The sequence below is a fragment of the Acanthopagrus latus genome, chromosome 2 (genome assembly GCF_904848185.1).
Source record: "Acanthopagrus latus isolate v.2019 chromosome 2, fAcaLat1.1, whole genome shotgun sequence".
In the NCBI taxonomy this organism is placed as follows: Eukaryota; Metazoa; Chordata; class Actinopteri; order Spariformes; family Sparidae; genus Acanthopagrus; species Acanthopagrus latus.
The window spans coordinates 274,986-294,647 of NC_051040.1; the positions used below are offsets into that span (position 1 = coordinate 274,986).

General features: G+C 45.9%; 2 protein-coding genes and 1 long non-coding RNA gene across 3 annotated transcripts; 1 reads left to right on the forward strand and 2 right to left on the reverse strand.

Moving 5' to 3' along the window:
• Positions 1-822: 822 nt before the first annotated feature.
• eif2a (eukaryotic translation initiation factor 2A) lies at positions 823-7,923 on the reverse strand. The gene is made up of 17 exons (XM_037076741.1): positions 7,786-7,923; positions 7,019-7,147; positions 6,066-6,135; positions 5,904-5,975; positions 5,476-5,594; positions 4,934-5,033; positions 4,740-4,822; positions 4,573-4,646; positions 4,340-4,484; positions 4,128-4,244; positions 3,657-3,813; positions 3,480-3,564; positions 2,784-3,116; positions 2,315-2,428; positions 2,057-2,170; positions 1,862-1,927; positions 823-1,731 (listed from the first exon to the last, which is right to left on the reverse strand). Exons 2-17 carry the CDS (start codon positions 7,092-7,094, stop codon positions 1,666-1,668), a joined length of 1,791 nt encoding a protein of 596 aa, XP_036932636.1. The 5' UTR covers positions 7,095-7,147; positions 7,786-7,923; the 3' UTR covers positions 823-1,665.
• A 30-nt stretch (positions 7,924-7,953) lies between these two features.
• On the forward strand, positions 7,954-10,188 carry LOC119007229 (stress-associated endoplasmic reticulum protein 1). Its single transcript, XM_037076751.1, has 3 exons — positions 7,954-8,089; positions 8,742-8,814; positions 9,593-10,188. The coding sequence occupies exons 1-3, from the start codon at positions 8,006-8,008 to the stop codon at positions 9,631-9,633; spliced, it is 198 nt and encodes a 65-aa protein (XP_036932646.1). The 5' UTR covers positions 7,954-8,005; the 3' UTR covers positions 9,634-10,188.
• LOC119007235 lies at positions 8,096-19,640 on the reverse strand. Its single transcript, XR_005071076.1, has 3 exons — positions 19,376-19,640; positions 19,115-19,247; positions 8,096-8,847 (listed from the first exon to the last, which is right to left on the reverse strand). It is a non-coding gene; the product is annotated as an uncharacterized LOC119007235 (long non-coding RNA).
• Between the last annotated feature and the right edge of the window lie 22 nt (positions 19,641-19,662).

A 19,662-nucleotide genomic window follows, 5' to 3' on the forward strand; every position in this document is an offset into this window, starting at 1 on the left:
AAAAATAAACACTATAATAAAAAGGTAAGAAATAGAATTAGGCTCATATACATTGTATATACATCATGTTTTACATTGTGAACAGTGTGTTGAATAATAACTAATACGTGAAAGGTCCAAAAAACTGAGAAATGGGTTCTTTCATGACATCGTGCACATGTGAGGTCCACTGGAGCAGAACTGGGTCTACAGTCTGACAGCAGCAGGAAGGACCTGCGGTACCTCTCCTTCACACACCTGGACCTGCGGTACCTCTCCTTCACACACCTGGACCTGCGGTACCTCTCCCACCACCTGCACCGGGTCCAGAGGATCCCAGGATGGACCGGGCCCTCTTGATAATTGTATCTGTACTCCTTTTAAGTGTTGCAGAAACTCAACTTAATGGCCCAACAGTAGAAAACAGCTGAGTCATCGTCCTCGGTTTATTGTTTATGAAGTCACGTGACGAATCTGAAACAGTCTGTAGCTGGTACACCTGTCCACACCTGTCCACACCTGTCGGATCCGTCAATATGAACTGGTTCACATTCAGAGACTCACATAATTAAAACAGATGTATTGTTAGTTGATGAATAATGGTGACAAATAATGACAAACATGTTTCAGAGCTCAGTGACGTCACTCATTATGCTCTTGTGAGGAGCTCCAACCACTAAATATTAATGATTGATTATTGACTGTCTGAGATGTATATTATTCGTTTTGCTGTAGATACATTTTCTATGTGAACTGAACATTTCCTGATGTTTTGTATATAAAAAAAAACTAAAATACTATTTTAGTTCAGAACACAAGAGAAGAAGATCTGAACTAACGAGCTCAAACTGTCAGAACCAGATTTATTATTATCATCATGATTTTACACCAACAAGGAATTTGTCTGAATGGATCAGCTGCATGCAGAGAAGACAATAACCCATAAACACACAGTGACTGTTGTATATACAATATAAACAATATAAACAAACAGAGAGATGAGTGAGGGTTGAGTCAGCTTTCACATGTTCAATAATGGGATGGATGAGGAGACACAGCTGAGCTCCAGCCTCCTGATCACTTATTAAGAGGAATGTGTGTGAATGGTTGTGACAAAATAAACTTTTTATGTCTATGCCTGTTGGCATGACCAGAGTGAGAACAGCTGATGTCATAACATGTCATAACAGTCAAACTGCTGCAAAACATTATCAATAATGATACACGAAGAATATTTGAATAATGGTCCATACTGACATCCTGCGCAGATTCAACCTGATACAGAATCACACTCAGAGATCAACATGTTTATTAGTTTCATAACCTGATACAACCACAGCAGGCTTTTATTCTGAAAGGATCACTGTCACAGACCTCAGCGTCTTTACACGTCACATAGCAACAGGGCCTCATGTCTCTCTCACACACACAAGCACACAGGAATGAACTCATGGTGTCATCAGGCATGTGAATGAAATCAGAACCAGTTATCCAATTGTCAAACAATGGCCCCGCCCCTCACATCAATCGCCCCCTCCTCACCTGACAGGTGAAGACAAACTAAACAAACTCAAAATTTAAAAAAACAAAACACACACACACACACACACCTGTCCTCTGTGTGGTGTGAGTATGTGTGATGCATTGTGGGACTGAGGGCAGGGCCTGCAGCTGCTGCAGCGCCGCCTACTGTCCAATCTGCAGCTCCTCCAGCTCCTTCAGCAGCTGCTCCTCCTTCTGCACCTTCTCCAGCTGAAACACATACAGATACGCACACACACACACACACACACACACACACACACTTTGTTAGATAAACAATTCCGATAACTTATATTGATTACTGATTATATTAAATGTAATGAATGGTGGATCACGTCACCTGGTTCTTCTGCAGGACTTTTCCTGATGCCTGCTGCTCCTTCAGCTCCTCGATGGCTTTCAGTTTCTGAGAGACGCACACATGCACACACACACACACACACACGTCACTGACACGCTGACCAATCACAAGGCAGAACACCTGCACACCTGATGTTTACATCACTGAACTCTACATGACCAAGTTGTTCTTCACCTTCTTTAAGTTCTTTATCTTCTTGTCGGTCTCTGGGTCACCGCTGCGTGGCTCTGATTGGCTGTTGCTGACGGGGGCGGGGTCAGATGGAGTTTCAGGTTCAGATTTTGCATCCTTCAGAATAAAAGTAATTATGTTAATACATGCGTTATATGTGAATGTTTTTCTGATAATTCAATCTAACACATGTTCCTGACAGCTGCTGTTCATCCAATCAGGACACACAGACAAACATTTAGAGCCTTCTGATTGGCTCACCTGTTTCGCAGCTTTCTTGGCCTCTCGTTTCTTCTGATTCTTCAGAGCCGACTTAGAGAGACTTTTCTCTCCTGCAGCTCCAGGACGCATGTTCTGAGGAGGCTCCTCCTCGTGCTGAAAATAAATAAATGAATGAATAAATAAAAATGTTCACCGATTATAAACAACAAATGATAGAAATTCAATTTGTTACAAAGTTCAATTCCTCTAATTGGTCCAGAGTGAGCCCTCTTCACAAACAGGTCAAAAAATAAACCAACGTGTCTGTCAGAGTTTCCTCTGCTACCAGTCAGCTGATCGTCTTCGCCACACCGACCTCGCTGCGGGCTAACGCTAAGCTAGCTGTGGGCTAATGCTAAGTTAGCTGTGTTGTCTGTGAAGTGTTTTCTTTTGGTTAAAAAACTGTGATGTTTCTAACTGAGATGCATCCTGGAGGTTGTAGTTTTCTCTCATTAGGTCTGACACTCACCAGTTTGGAACTCGCTGTGGCTGGCAGGTGTCTCAGCGCAGGGGGGCGGTACGCCTGTGTGGGCGGAGCCTGTGTGGTTCCCAGCTCGCTGACCACTGCCTGGTACTTGACGGCCCGCTCAGGGAAGCTCCCATCGGGGAAAGACTGCCAGCGGACCTCCCACAGCTCCGAGCCCGCCGCCATGTCCCACTTGTGCAGCACAGAGCCAGTGTAGTGCCAGATCTTATACCCATTACTGACCCGCAGCCTTGGAGAACACGTCGCAGTGACAACGTGCTCACCATCAGGACACCAGGAGAAATGTGTGGTGTCTGCAGCCTGAGGTTTGGACACCTGGAGGACAGAGAACAACCAGGTCATCATCACACGTGGTCCAGTTCAGACCTGCAGGTTTACAGCATCAATTAAAAGTTAAACTATGACATCATATCCTATCATCTGTCATTAAAGTGATTCATCTGGTTCTGCTGGATCTTTGGTCTCTAACACAGCTGACTTGGGCCAGACTCTCAAAAACAGTCACATAAGCAGGAAGTATTTAATGTCTTCATGATGGGACCAAGATGGCACCTGAAGGTTCTGAGAGGAGCTCTGGTGCTTCTTCCTTATATAAATAAAGTTTATTCCATAATGTTTCAGACAACAACTGTCTGTGGTTTGTGTTCACGTCTTTGTGTTGCTTTTGCTTTTCTTCACCTGTTTGTATTTCTTGACGTCCCAGATCTCCATCTGACCCCGCAGGTTCCCAAAGCCAGCCAGGACCAGGATGTGACCCTGAGGACTGGAACAGGGAGGAGGACATAGTCAGGACAGTCGTGACACCATTTTCTCCCAGAACCTGGTACCATGTGAGCAGAGTCAGGTGTGTCTCACCTGTAGTAGGCAGCGTTTCGTGGTCCAGTTCCGAAGTCGAACACTGCGTCACACTTGAGGTTGAAGACGGTGGCTTTGGCTGGCATGAAGCCATACACTACACAGAACTCTGTAGAGTTTGGACTCCACACCACGTCGTAGATCGGACCGTTCTTGGCTGTTTAGAACACAGAGACACGGAGGAATGATCATTCAAACACTGTGTCCAGATTAATTTCTACGCTCCTGAGGATCCCAGGAGGAGGAGGAGAAGGAGGAGGAGGAGGAGGAGGAGGAGGAGGAGAAGGAGAAGGAGGAGGAGGAGGAGGTCCATTTAAAAACAGTGACAAGACTTTTTCTTTTAAATTGGAAGTCATAAACCTGGACCAGAACCAGAATGTGGATTCTTTCATCTTTTTACTCGCTCCTAACTGTGGTATAGTACCATGCTCTAACACAGTAGTAGTATTAATACACAGCAGAAGTACTGACGCAGTTGGACCACAGCTGTCTCTCCATTCACAGCGAGGTAATGCAGCGTCTGCTCTCCGTAATATGAAGCTCCGGTTTTGTCCACCTCAGTGCTCGCTGTGACCAGAACTGCAGAGGCTGAGAGAGACAGGATTCAAAAAGACCACACAACCCGGTACAATTTGACATTCCATGACTTTCCATGACCTTCCAGGACCTCAGAAGACACTTACCCTTCCTGTTCCACAGCATGCTGACTCTGTCGGCCTTGAAGAAGCTCTTGTTAGCGAGAGCGGCTGTGGGTCCGCCCAGCACCGGGTACTGATACAAACGCACGAATGATGGAGCTCCTTTACTGCCCGGGACATAGACCGCCACCTGGAGGGGAAAACAAGACAGACTGGGTTCAGGACCAGGACCAGGACCAAGTCTAGCCCTCCTCCTCTCTCTGCTGATGGGTCCTCACCTTACTGGGCTGAACTCCTGGTGACAACTCGAAGTCCGAAACCTTCTGCATGTGGAGCTTGTTGGCAATCGTGTCTGAAAGACAATCGGTTAGAAACCAGTCAGATAAGTGGATCAGAACCAGTCAGATAAGTGGGACAGAACCGGACAGATAAGTGGGTCTCTCACTGAAGTCATTGTTCTCGTAGAAGTGCAGCTCGTTGTTGACACTCCTCACACAGATCTTTTCATCTTCAGACCAGCTGGGACACCTGCAGCCAATCAGAGAGAGACACAATCACAGATAGCCAATCAGAGAGAGACACAATCACAATACATTTAGTATGTATAGGTACAGTTAACTGTCTGTCTCTCTCACTCACCAGGAGTCAACCTTCTTCTGGTATAAAGCTTTGATCAGCTGTCCGCTCTGCAGGTCCCACAGCTGGAGGTTAGCGTCAGCCTGAGGACTGTTCTGAGCCTCTGACACACACACACACACACACACACACACACACACACACACACACACACACACACACACAAGTTATAGTCCATCTCTACAGGCAGATTTTTAAATTCAACATAAACAAATATTGACTTGTTTCAAAGTCCATCATGTTGTTAAGCAGCTCCACAGTGAGCCGGATCGTCTCTCTGATCTACTGCACAAACCATATGCACCACCAGGTAACACAGGTAGAACACAGGGAGAAAACAGGGAGAACACAGGGAGAACACAGGAAGAACACAAGTAGAACACAGGGAGAACACAGGAAGAACACAAGTAGAACACAGGGAGAACACAGGAAGAACACAAGTAGAACACAGGGAGAACACAGGAAGAACACAAGTAGAACACAGGGAGAACACAGGGAGCAGAGCATCTGGTCTGACATGATAATGATGTCATCAGGTGTCTTACTGCTGTATGGCTGCCAGGTGACCACAACTGTGTTAAGAGGAGAAAAGTCCAACAGAGACGTCTTCGGGAGGTCAAAGGTCGACACCACTGAGCCGTCTGAGGACTTCACCACCGAGACACTGAAAGACAGACAGGTGAGAGAGGGAGACAGGTGAGAGAGGGAGACAGGTGAGAGAGGGAGACAGGTGAGAGAGGGAGACAGGTCAGAGAGTTCTGAAATGTTTTCCAGGTTAAAAAGAGATTTTGTCATTTTTTGAGAATTAACCCTTTAAGTTAATAATCATCTTTGTAGCCTTGTGTAATTGTTGTTAATTATTGTTAGCTATGTGTAATACATGACATGATGATATCAGCTTGTTTTCTGTATATAAAGATGATGTAAACCACGGCTATGATCATTGTTACAGATTACTGATCAGGATGATTACTTGCGTCCGTTGCACCAACCGAACAGCGTCCCATCTCTGCTGAAGGTGACACACCTGCTGGGCCGGGAGTCCCTGACACACACACACACACACACACACAGCTGTTTAAGTGTCTGATGATTGTGAAGCACACAGACGAGGTGACACCGCAGGAGTTTTTACCTCTGGAAGGATGAGTGCTGCTCACATGTTGGAGGTCCGGTGAGCAGCGAGGTTCCATCAGAGGCTCGAACTGACAGTCAACAACAGAAGAAAACAAGTAATCAATAAAAGCTCTCAGATTAATTTTTCATAACAATATTACCAGTTCATTTTGTGTCACAGAGCATCAATACGTAGTTATTTAATATTTTTAATTGTTTCAGTGAAGTCCTTTTTTTGTTGTTTAAGTTAATATTACCAAAAACTGTGGATTGTATTCATGCAAATTTAAAAAAAAAAAACAAAAAAAAAACAGACTCATTTAAAACTGTGTCAGATTTATTATCTACTCTGAAACGATATTCACGGCCACCCACAGCTGAGTTTAGTTATTTGATTAAATGATTTGATGAATTCCATAAGAAAATGTATTAATTTTAAGTTTCCATGTCTACTAACTGATGGGCCTGTCACAATATATGATATCGAACATAGTCCTAGTACCAACTAATATAATTGATTAATTCGGTGTACATATAATCCCTAAAACAGCCATAACTTCGGTGGTTCAGCTGGTCAAGTCAGCTCATCGCTTATTTCCACCATGCTGAGATTTAAAGAGAGCGGCAGCGTGATCAGGTTTCAGAAAATGATTAAGCTTAAAGGAGTATTACTTGTGGATGTTATCTATGCCGAACAAATCCAAAGACTCCATGAATTTCAACTGTGTCTCTTATTTCCTTTTAAAACGTACATTTATTAGTTATAGCTAAACCAACACATAAATAAAGAATTTCAAACTGAGTTTGGTGGACCGTTTATTCTGAGTAAAAGAGCGGCAGGTGATGAGAGTCGCTGTCGTTTGAGTCTCTGATATTTGACTTTCATTCAGTAGTCGCTGTTCTTCGGTAACATTTCGCGTTGAATATGCTACAAAGTTAACAACAAAGTTCGAGACAAGTGAAAATACCCACCTGCTAAAAGCGGGATGGGGGGCGCCATGTTTACGTGTGCCGGAAGAAGAAAAACTGTCTGCCGGAAATGCGTCATGGCTGCAGGAGGCGGGACGTTCAGTGCCACATCAGCATACAATCCACTGTTTCCTTCATCACGAACAAAGTTTAAGTGTTGAATTCATGTTTCTGAGCTGAACTGTCAAGTTTAATTCAAAACAAAAAGCTTTCTTTCAATCAGTAAGAAAAATATCGAATAGTTAAAGTTTAAATTTGGGGTCGAGTTCAACAACTCCGTCGAGTTGTCGCAAAGTGGCGCGCGGTAACTTCCGTTTTCACAGTAAAAGCTGTGTTGTTGCAACAATTAACATAAAGAAAGAGTGTAAGCATGTGTTTCAAACTTTGAAAGTTAAATGGTTACTGAGTTAAGAAAAAATACATTTGTGGATTCACACATTAAAATCATTACATTAGTAGTAAACGTGACTTTATAAAAAATCACAGCTGTTAATTTTTGTCTTTTCATTCAATTATTGTGATTATTATGATGATTGATGATGATGATTATTATTATTATTATCATCATCATTATTATTACTACTACTACTATTATCAACTACATACATACAACTTATTCAGCCAGACACAGAAATCCAATAAAGTGAACCACAGACGTTATGTGATGTTTGTTTGTTCAATGTTTAGTGTTTTACACACATTTAACAAGGCTTTGACTGATTCTATTGTTAGTGTGTTTAAACTGTGAATTTAATTTTGAAAGTTCTTACAGGAAGTAGTATTTTGACACACAGCAACTTGACGCGGGAGTCAGCAGTTCCGGTGTAGTGAGGGGGCGGGACTTCAGGTTTTTGAGTACGTAGACAAGAGAGAGGAGCTCCCAGTCAGCAGAGAGCCTGAGAGGAGAGGAAGAAGACGAGTGTCCACGAACACACAGACCAACAACTAAAGACACAAACTAACACACAACAACAGCTGCGAGAAGACAAGATGGTGGCCAAACAGAGGATCCGCATGGCGAACGAGAAACACAGCAAGAACATCACTCAGCGAGGAAACGTGGCCAAGTCATCGGTGAGTTTAACAACCGCTGCTGTCCTGAGACAGACCGACTAACCCGAGACTGACTCACTTAAACCCGAGACCAACACTACGAGATGAACTGGGTCAGTTATCCAGGTTACCTCTGGGAGTCAGAACCAGTTAGAAGTCTTTAAAGTCCAGTCGGACCCAGTCGGACCTAGGCTACACAGTGGCACCGTCCTGACCTGGAATAAGGAAGTGATCTTTAAATAAGTTCATTAAAACTGTTTTAACTGAAGCTTTGACTTCATCAATAATCATAAATAATCATCAGTATCTGTCACATCTGATTGATTGTATGTCTAAATGATCAGACAGATGGCCGACACAGTGAACATATGGATCAATAATGATGATTAGTGTTGATTAGTTTTCCATTTAACTTATCGATATGATCCAGACATCATCAGAGAACAGTGACACCTTTCATCTCTACATGTTTTCTCAGAAAATCGATCAGACCGATCAGATTAATTAATTAGATTTAATTAATCATTAACTGCTGGTTGTATCTGAAGCAACAGTTGATTCATGTGTTATGACAGTTAATATTCTACACATCCTGACATCAAATCAATAAAGTCTGACTGGATTATTGATGATCATCAATAGCGATCGTGTTTGTGATTTTCTGTGTTTTCAGAGAAATCCCGCTGAAGATAAAGGAGTCGGGCCCTGGCTGCTCGCGCTCTTCATCTTCGTCGTCTGTGGATCAGGTCAGTCCTCCTCCTCCTCCTCCTCTTCACCGTCTGTAACATCCACGACCACAGGAGTCACTTAATGTTTGTTTTCTGTTTGAACATAAAGACTTGATATAAACTTTATCACAGGCGACATTTTCTTATCATGTTTCCTCTTTTTGTTTAATACAAACTATTGCACATTAATCTCTTATTTATCTTATTTTTTGTGATTGTCCTCCTGAATATAAAGCGTCCTTCAGTCTTTTGAAAGACTATAAAACCAAGATATTCTCATTATTATGATCGGGATCAGAACCTTCAACATAAACATAAACCACGCCCCGCTGACATCACAAATAAGGGCGGGGCTTGTCGACCTGTGTCGGTGTCACTCTGCTCTGTACGTGTCACTGTGACAGAAACACACACGAACACACACACCTGCTGTCTCAGGTGTGTGTTTGAGCATGCTCATAGATCACTGAGAAAACAGAGCGCTCACTCTGATCAAACATCAAAGTCCAGCTGAGACGTTATAACCGTCAGATAACTTTTCTACTCAAATCAACTTGTTGATCAACTTTCCGTGTCCACGTCGACGCTAATGTTAGCATGCTAACAGCTGCTTCATACAACATTCATTAAAACAGAATAATAATACAACGATGAGCACATTTCATCTTCAGCAGTGTAGTTCAGTGAACACCACATAAGAAGAAAATAAGGAACAAGGTGGAAAAATAGATATTTAGAGATGAATAATAATAATAATAATAATAATAATCCTGTTGTTGTTGGTTTGTTTCTGCAGCCATCTTCCAGATCATCCAGAGCATCAGGATGGGCATGTAGAGTGATGTCACCCGCAGGGGGCGGGGCTACGGTGACGAGCTGCTGAAGATGGCGAGGACAGCTGACCACCATGACCAACCCCCAGACTGACCAAACGGAAACATTCCTGAACTCTGAAAACAAACGCACGCACGCACACACACATGCACATACACACACAGCAGCATTACTGTGTTATCATGTTGATTTATCGTATCTCCGCCCGCTGACCTTCTCACAGTCTGTCAACAAGCCATACATGTGCCTCTATCTGTTTACCTGAGCTTTGGCCACGCCTCCTCCAATACACCTTATCAGTGGGGGGGTCAGAGTCCAACCTGCCCCTCTGAAATCCAGTGTTTCATTCATCTGCACAAAGATGGAATCTTCTTCACATTCCAGATGTGTCTATCTTCCTGCTCTTCCTCCTCCTCCTCCTCCTCCTCCTCAGTGGAAATGATGATGAAGGTCTTTTGAATCAGAAGGTTAGGAGGTCTGACAGGTGTGTGTCTGCACTGTGTGCAGCCTCACCTGAACACTCACGCTCTCTGAATAAAGTTTAATTTTCAAGATGAACGTGCTGGTTTCATGTCTCAACATTAAAGCTGAATCTGACTTGTTGGTCTGGACCGATCCGGTCTCTGACAGTCTTGGACTGGTGTTGTTCTGCTGGTGCGGTACTGATTTGGGCCACAGGGTGATGCTGTTTGTCAAAGACTAAACTGGTTGAGTCAGTCTGCGCACCAAACTCCATTCAATAATCAGACAGTTTAATGTTGCTTTGTTTACAAGGAGATCAGTTTGTGTGTTCAGTGTGTGTGTGTGTGTGTTCAGTGTATGAATAACACAAACATCCAGATGTTGCAGATTCAGGAGATCATATAAGCAGAAACATCTGCACACACAGAATTGTCCTGCGATAAGCTGGCAACTCATCCAGGGTGAACCTGGCCTTCACCCATTGTGTGAACTGGATTTGGCCCCAGTAAGGCCCGCAGCCCCTTAGGGGGAAATGGCAACATCCCGCGACGGATAAGCGGCAAGACAACGAAACAAAACATCTGCACACACATAACAGCTGTGTGAAACTCATCTCTATAAAAGCAAGGAATCTCTGTCTGTGCGTGTGTGTCTGTTCCTCAAATATCTCTACAGATCAGGATCAGACTGACCTGAGAGTTTCAACATGGCTGCTGTTTGGTTCAAGGGTGTGTGACGTCAGATTTGTTTGTACTGCAATGATACCATTAATAAATTATTTCATAAATGCTTTATAAATGGGTTAGGGTTATGAGCATTGTCCACCGGAGCCACCACAGTCAAGTGTGCACCAGAGCCAATCACTGCAGAGCTCAAACCCACGACAACAAGCAGATTTATACCTGCAGCGTCGCGAGCTGGACCAGGATTTTGCGGCGGTTCGGTCCCGTTCTGTGCATCTAAACTGACTGTTGTGGATTAATGAGACTAAACGAGTCCAGACCGAGTCTGTTCCGGTCTGAGGAGATCCAGAGACGCGCGGACAACAAAGTGGAATCTGAATCTGTGGATGTTCGAGTGTAGCTAGCTGCTAGCCGCTACTACGGCCCGCCTCCCGAGTCGACGGACGCACCGGCAGGTCCAGAACCAGACTTAGGGTAAATAATGTCCGCCAAGCTTTTTCATGAACATTGCCATCACGTTTGCTTTGTGTCTGGTGCAGGAAGAAACAGTAAAAACAGGCTTTTGTCACGAAAGTGTCCAAGCAGCAAGTTTGGTTGTTGAGGAACAGGAAGTTGTGGGAGAGACGGAGGCGGATGAGTGACAGGAAGCGATGGTCGGTGTAGAGACAGCCAGAGATATTGAGAGTTGAGAGATTTGTGACATTTAGCGTGTTTGGAGTGTGTAGTTAGTGTGTTATGTAGTGTTTGGTATGGTGTGTTTAGTGTGTAGTGGAGTCGGTTTTTGTTTAATGAGTCAAAACAATGAGGAGATGCTGAATGTGCAGCAGGCAGTGCAGCTCTTCATTCAGCTGGAAGGAGCTCAGGCAGACCTGAGCACTGCCTGCATTTAAATGTAAATAGTTACATATAACTTTGTACATTTTTAAAATGTATGCACATATTTAGCAAACAACAATTTATATTTGCATTATAAGTAATAAAAATGGTTTGTTAAACACAGTAAAAAATTTTTTTGACTTTTTCTACTCGGATTTTATGGGTTTTTTTGTGATTTTAGGCCCATTGTGTTAATACACAATGTCAAAATAAAAAAAATAACTGTACAGTCACACATGTGAGGTTGTGCTGAAATAATGACGCCAAGTAAATAGTTCTTAAGGTGAAATATAATGGCAAATTCAAAAATGGTCAAAAACGGTCAATTTTACCCTGGAATATTGGATTTCACAACAAACCTGAATATCCCTGAATTTACTTAAGTTAAAGTACTTAATTAGTTCAATTAGAACAGTTGTCATTAACTTTGATGATGACACCGCAGCTGTTCATAGATGCACAAACACCGTCTGTAGAACCTGACTGGACCCAACCAGACCAGACAGAATCATGAAAATCATTTTGAAAAACTTCTTTAAAACTACTATACTGAGCTGAGTCGAGTCGAGATGGACCTGGCCCGGCCCGGCCCGGCCGCCCCCCAGTGTGCTGCAGTGCATCATGTCACAAACATGTGTCCACGTGAGATCGATACTAAACTGGTGTCTGAGCAGAAAACCTGAGTGAGTCCATCTGTTCGGCTCTCAGAACTTCTGTGGCTTCTAACTGGATCTGTTCCGTTTCTCTGGTCCTGTTTGTTTCAAACGTGTTCACTGTTGTGTCATCCACAAACTCGATGATGGTGGTGTTGCGCTGGATGGGGGCACAGGCGTAGGTGAAGAGGATGTACAGAAGAGGACTCAGCACACAGCCATGGGGGGTCCCTGATGTCCGGGTACCAACTCTGACTGTCTGGGGTCTGTCTGTGAGGAAGTCCAGGACCCAGCTGCAGAGAGAAGGTGTCAGTCTGAAGATGAGGAGCTTCTCAGCCAGTCTGGTTGGGAGGACCGTGTTGAATGCTGAGCTATAGCTAAAACAGAATTTAAATATACGTGTCCTTGTTCTCCAGATGTGTGAAAGCTGGTGGTGTTTACTACATCGTCAGTGGACCGATGATACACAAACTGTAGGGGGTCCAGCGTGTCCGGGATGGTCTTTTTAATGTGGGTCATGATTATCCTCTCAAAACACGTAATCACATTGAAGTGAGTGTGATGGAACGATAGTCATTTAAGCAAGTTATGGTGCTTTTCTTAGGGAGGGGCACAATGGTGGTGGTCTTGAAGCAGGTGGGCACAGAAGATTGTGAGAGGGACAGACTGTAAATACCTGTAAGCACCTCAGCCAGCTCCACTGAGCAGACCCTCGGTGCACGGCCCAGGATGTTATCAGGGCCTGCTGCCTTCTGGGGATTTGTTCTCCTCAGCGCCCTGCACACCTCAGCTGATGTCACCGTGAGTGAAGAGCTCTGTGCTGCCTCTGCTGGTAGAGTCCCTCTGTTGGTGTTGAGGGCATCGAAGCGAGCGTAGAACTCATTCAGCTCACCTGGCAGTGCGCTTTGGCTGGTTGTGACCTCCCTGCTCCACTGCTGGTAGTCTGTTGCAGGCCCTGCAACATGCGCCGGGGATCCGCCCGTGGTGGTTTAGTATCCCCTCAGCTTCACTCTGTACTAGGGCTGAACGATATTAGACACCACCTTCATCAGACACCACCTTCACCTGATGACACCACCTTCACCTGATGACACCACCTTCACCAGACACCACCTTCACCTGATGACACCACCTTCACCTGATGACACCACCTTCATCAGACACCACCTTCACCTGATGACACCACCTTCACCTGATGACACCACCTTCATCAGACAACACCACCTTCATCAGACACCACCTTCACCTGATGACACCACCTTCATCAGACACCACCTTCATCAGACACCACCTTCACCTGATGACACCACCTTCATCAGACACCACCTTCACCTGATGACACCACCTTCACCTGATGACACCACCTTCATCAGACACCACCTTCACCTGATGACACCACCTTCACCTGATGACACCACCTTCATCAGACACCACCTTCATCAGATGACACCACCTTCACCTGATGACACCACCTTCATCAGACACCACCTTCACCTGATGACACCACCTTCACCTGATGACACCACCTTCATCAGACACCACCTTCACCTGATGACACCACCTTCATCAGACACCACCTTCACCTGATGACACCACCTTCACCTGATGACACCACCTTCATCAGACACCACCTTCACCTGATGACACCACCTTCACCTGATGACACCACCTTCATCAGACACCACCTTCACCTGATGACACCACCTTCATCAGACACCACCTTCACCTGATGACACCACCTTCACCTGATGACACCACCTTCATCAGACACCACCTTCACCTGATGACACCACCCTGACACACCTTCTCAGACACCACCTGATGACACCACCTTCATCAGACACCACCTTCACCTGATGACACCACCTTCACCTGATGACACCACCTTCATCAGACACCACCTTCACCTGATGACACCACCTTCACCTGATGACACCACCTTCACCAGACACCACCTTCACCTGATGACACCACCTTCACCTGATGACACCACCTTCATCAGACACCACCTTCACCTGATGACACCACCTTCATCAGATGACACCACCTTCACCTGATGACACCACCTTCATCAGACACCACCTTCACCTGATGACACCACCTTCATCAGACACCACCTTCACCTGATGACACCACCTTCACCAGACACCACCTTCACCTGATGACACCACCTTCACCAGACACCACCTTCACCTGATGACACCACCTTCATCAGACACCACCTTCACCTGATGACACCACCTTCATCAGACACCACCTTCACCTGATGACACCACCTTCATCAGACACCACCTTCATCAGACACCACCTTCATCAGACGACACCACCTTCATCAGACACCACCTTCACCTGATGACACCACCTTCATCAGACACCACCTTCACCTGATGACACCACCTTCATCAGACACCACCTTCACCTGATGACACCACCTTCATCAGACACCACCTTCACCTGATGACACCACCTTCATCAGACACCACCTTCACCTGATGACACCACCTTCATCAGACACCACCTTCACCTGATGACACCACCTTCACCTGATGACACCACCTTCATCAGACACCACCTTCACCTGATGACACCACCTTCATCAGACACCACCTTCATCAGACACCACCTTCACCTGATGACACCACCTTCACCTGATGACACCACCTTCATCAGACACCACCTTCACCTGATGACACCACCTTCACCTGATGACACCACCTTCATCAGACACCACCTTCACCTGATGACACCACCTTCATCAGACACCACCTTCACCTGATGACACCACCTTCATCAGACACCACCTTCACCTGATGACACCACCTTCATCAGACACCACCTTCACTCGATGACACCACCTTCATCAGCAGACACCACCTTCACCTGATGACACCACCTTCATCAGACACCACCTTCACCTGATGACACCACCTTCACCTGATGACACCACCTTCATCAGACACCACCTTCACCTGATGACACCACCTTCACCTGATGACACCACCTTCATCAGACACCACCTTCACCTGATGACACCACCTTCACCTGATGACACCACCTTCATCAGACACCACCTTCACCTGATGACACCACCTTCATCAGACACCACCTTCACCTGATGACACCACCTTCACCTGATGACACCACCTTCATCAGACACCACCTTCACCTGATGACACCACCTTCATCAGACACCACCTTCACTCTGAGACACCACCTTCACCTGATGACACCCCTTCATCAGACACCACCTTCACTGATGACACCCACCTTCACCTGATCACACCTCCTTCATCTGACACCACCTTCACCTGATGACACCACCTTATCAGGACACCACCTTCACCTGATGACACCACCTTCATCAGACACCACCTTCACCTGATGACACCACCTTCATCAGACACCACCTTCACCTGATGACACCACCTTCACCTGATGACACCACCTGATGACACCACCTTCACCTGATGACACCACCTTCATCAGACACCACCTTCACCTGATGACACCACCTTCACCTGATGACACCACCTTCATCAGACACCACCTTCACCTGATGACACCACCTTCACCAGACACCACCTTCACCAGACACCACCTTCACCTGATGACACCACCTTCACCTGATGACACCACCTTCATCAGACACCACCTTCACCTGATGACACCACCTTCATCAGATGACACCACCTTCACCTGATGACACCACCTTCATCAGACACCACCTTCACCTGATGACACCACCTTCATCAGACACCACCTTCACCTGATGACACCACCTTCATCAGACACCACCTTCACCTGATGACACCACCTTCATCAGACACCACCTTCACCTGATGACACCACCTTCACCAGACACCACCTTCACCTGATGACACCACCTTCACCAGACACCACCTTCACCTGATGACACCACCTTCACCTGATGACACCACCTTCACCTGATGACACCACCTTCACCTGATGACACCACCTTCATCAGACACCACCTTCACCTGATGACACCACCTTCATCAGACACCACCTTCACCTGATGACACCACCTTCATCAGACACCACCTTCACCTGATGACACCACCTTCATCAGACACCACCTTCACCTGATGACACCACCTTCATCAGACACCACCTTCACCTGATGACACCACCTTCATCAGACACCACCTTCACCTGATGACACCACCTTCATCAGACACCACCTTCACCTGATGACACCACCTTCACCTGATGACACCACCTTCACCAGACACCACCTTCACCTGATGACACCACCTTCATCAGACACCACCTTCACCTGATGACACCACCTTCATCAGACACCACCTTCACCTGATGACACCACCTTCATCAGACACCACCTTCACCTGATGACACCACCTTCACCAGACACCACCTTCACCTGATGACACCACCTTCATCAGACACCACCTTCACCTGATGACACCACCTTCATCAGACACCACCTTCACCTGATGACACCACCTTCACCTGATGACACCACCTTCATCAGACACCACCTTCACCTGATGACACCACCTTCATCAGACACCACCTTCACCTGATGACACCACCTTCATCAGACACCACCTTCACCTGATGACACCACCTTCATCAGACACCACCTTCACCTGATGACACCACCTTCACCTGATGACACCACCTTCATCAGACACCACCTTCACCTGATGACACCACCTTCATCAGACACCACCTTCACCTGATGACACCACCTTCACCTGATGACACCACCTTCACTAGACACCACCTTCACTGATGACACCACCTTCACTGATGACACCACCTTCATCAGACACCACCTTCTACTGATGACACCACCTTCACCTGATGACACCACCTTCATCAGACACCACCTTCACCTGATGACACCACCTTCATCAGACACCACCTTCACCTGATGACACCACCTTCACCTGATGACACCACCTTCATCAGACACCACCTTCACCTGATGACACCACCTTCATCAGACACCACCTTCACCTGATGACACCACCTTCATCAGACACCACCTTCACCTGATGACACCACCTTCACCTGATGACACCACCTTCATCAGACACCACCTTCACCTGATGACACCACCTTCATCAGACACCACCTTCACCTGATGACACCACCTTCACCAGACACCACCTTCACCTGATGACACCACCTTCACCAGACACCACCTTCACCTGATGACATCACCTTCACCTGATGACACCACCTTCATCAGACACCACCTTCACCTGATGACACCACCTTCATCAGACACCACCTTCACCTGATGACACCACCTTCACCTGATGACACCACCTTCATCAGACACCACCTTCACCTGATGACACCACCTTCACCTGATGACACCACCTTCATCAGACACCACCTTCACCTGATGACACCACCTTCATCAGACACCACCTTCACCTGATGACACCACCTTCACCTGATGACACCACCTTCATCAGACACCACCTTCATCAGACACCACCTTCACCTGATGACACCACCTTCATCAGACACCACCTTCACCTGATGACACCACCTTCACCTGATGACACCACCTTCATCTGATGACACCACCTTCACCTGACGACACCACCTTCATCAGAAGGCACCACCTTTATGTGACACCACCTTCATCTACACTCATATGAACACTGGTCTCTGGGATGTTTGTCTGGTACTCAGGAGCCCTTGTAGTTTAAGGATGAAGCAGCAGCTGCATTGTGATGAACTGACGTAGCTGCTGATGAAGCTGTCTGTTGTCTGTGTGGATGGAGACAGTTTGACCCACATCGCTGAAGCAGACGGGCTAAAAACAGCAGATGTGGGTCAGCGAGGGTTAAAACCAGACGAGTCTTTGTTCTCAAGCTTTTGTTTCCTTCTGTGTTTGTCAGTTTCCTGCTGTGATGATCTAAATTGTAAATGTGAGGCAGAGCATGTGATCCTGCCTCTTTAATAAATATCACTTATCGTTTATTCCCCTTTCCCTTCCACATTTTTTTTTTCAAAATATTTGTGTCTGTTCATTTTGATGTGTGATGTCGATGTTCAGCTCAGCTTCTATAAGTTAAAACTAGAGTCTACAATCCTGGAGAGCTAGCAAGACATAATATACGTAGACGCCTCATAGCGTGCTGTAACATAATCCTGCGTCGCTGCCATCTTGGTTTGGTCTCCTCACTGTAGGCTAGCGCCAGAGTCAATCGGAATCAACGGAGAGCGAGCAACTATGGCTGTATTTTGTGCAGTTTATGGTTGCAATAACCAGCGCAGTGTTGTTATGAGATCGCAGGGGATTACCTTTCACAAGTAAAATTTTATATATATATATATATATACATATACATATATATATATATATATATATATATATATATATATATATATATATATATATATATATATAGTGACAGCACCCTGTGTCATAATGAAATCTCTGCCGTTTGTAACCATGTGAAAATCCGGTAAAAATTCGGGAGGTCATGATTATTGTAGTTGCGGATACACCTTCCTCAGTAGAAATACCCATCCAAGATGGCGTCAGTCTGAGGCGCCTACGTATTATGTCTACGCCCCATCCCGTCAGCGCTCCGTCCAAAGCCACGCCCCCACAAACTTGAACGTGCATCTGTCAGTGGGACTCAGCAGGGAGAAGATCCGGAGCACGACGCAGCAAATCGGCTGAATTTAGCACGGAGCAGGCAGGAAGTAAAGCGCCGAAATAACAAAGAACATCCGGTTACTTTTCAAATTAAAACACTCCGTGTTGACACCCGCAACCGTAGTGAGGCAGCTGTCTACCTTACTGCATGGTGGCGGACTCAAACCGCAGCCGGTGGGGACTGCCGGAAGGCGGAGCAAAACCGGGTCGAAGCCGCAACGCAGCGGACCGTATCCAGTGGAAACTGGGCCGACTCATTAGCCATTCTCATTGCTAAAAACAACACACAAAGAAGCTAACGTTAGCATCGGGCTAATATGAGCTACAAATGTAGCCAAGTTGGCAAACCTTACATATTTCATGAAAATAACAAATCCCCCTGAAACAAACCAAACCATTACCTGTCCAACAGAAAGAGAGAAACCTCTGCATCACTGTTCAGGTCCTTCACATGCTCCAGCTGTCTCCACCACTCACATGCTGCACCTATGTTGACTCGGGTCTGACTTCTTTCTATTTCCTCACAACCTTTTCTGTCTCAGGTTTTCTTTTCCTCGCCTTTTTAGCGGGGTGAGCTGTTTCAAGTAACGCTGGCTGCATTTTCTCTGCCATTGTAACCAAATGAACATCTTCTGCAACTGCAGAGGAGTGTGCCGAATATTTTTCAGGCATCAGTGAAACCTAAGGT

Excerpts from the sequence above, each read along its gene's own strand:
- LOC119007229 (XM_037076751.1), top strand. The coding sequence starts at position 8,006 with ATGGTGGCCAAACAGAGGATCCGCATGGCGAACGAGAAACACAGCAAG. Across the intron at positions 8,090-8,741 it reads GAAACGTGGCCAAGTCATCG|AGAAATCCCGCTGAAGATAA; the intron begins GTGAGTTTAACA and ends CTGTGTTTTCAG. Across the intron at positions 8,815-9,592 it reads CTTCGTCGTCTGTGGATCAG|CCATCTTCCAGATCATCCAG; the intron begins GTCAGTCCTCCT and ends TTGTTTCTGCAG.
- eif2a (XM_037076741.1), bottom strand. The coding sequence starts at position 7,094 with ATGACGCATTTCCGGCAGACAGTTTTTCTTCTTCCGGCACACGTAAAC. Across the intron at positions 5,595-5,903 it reads GGTTGGTGCAACGGACGCAA|TGTCTCGGTGGTGAAGTCCT; the intron begins GTAATCATCCTG and ends TCTGTCTTTCAG. Across the intron at positions 2,429-2,783 it reads CCACAGCGAGTTCCAAACTG|CACGAGGAGGAGCCTCCTCA; the intron begins GTGAGTGTCAGA and ends ATTTATTTTCAG.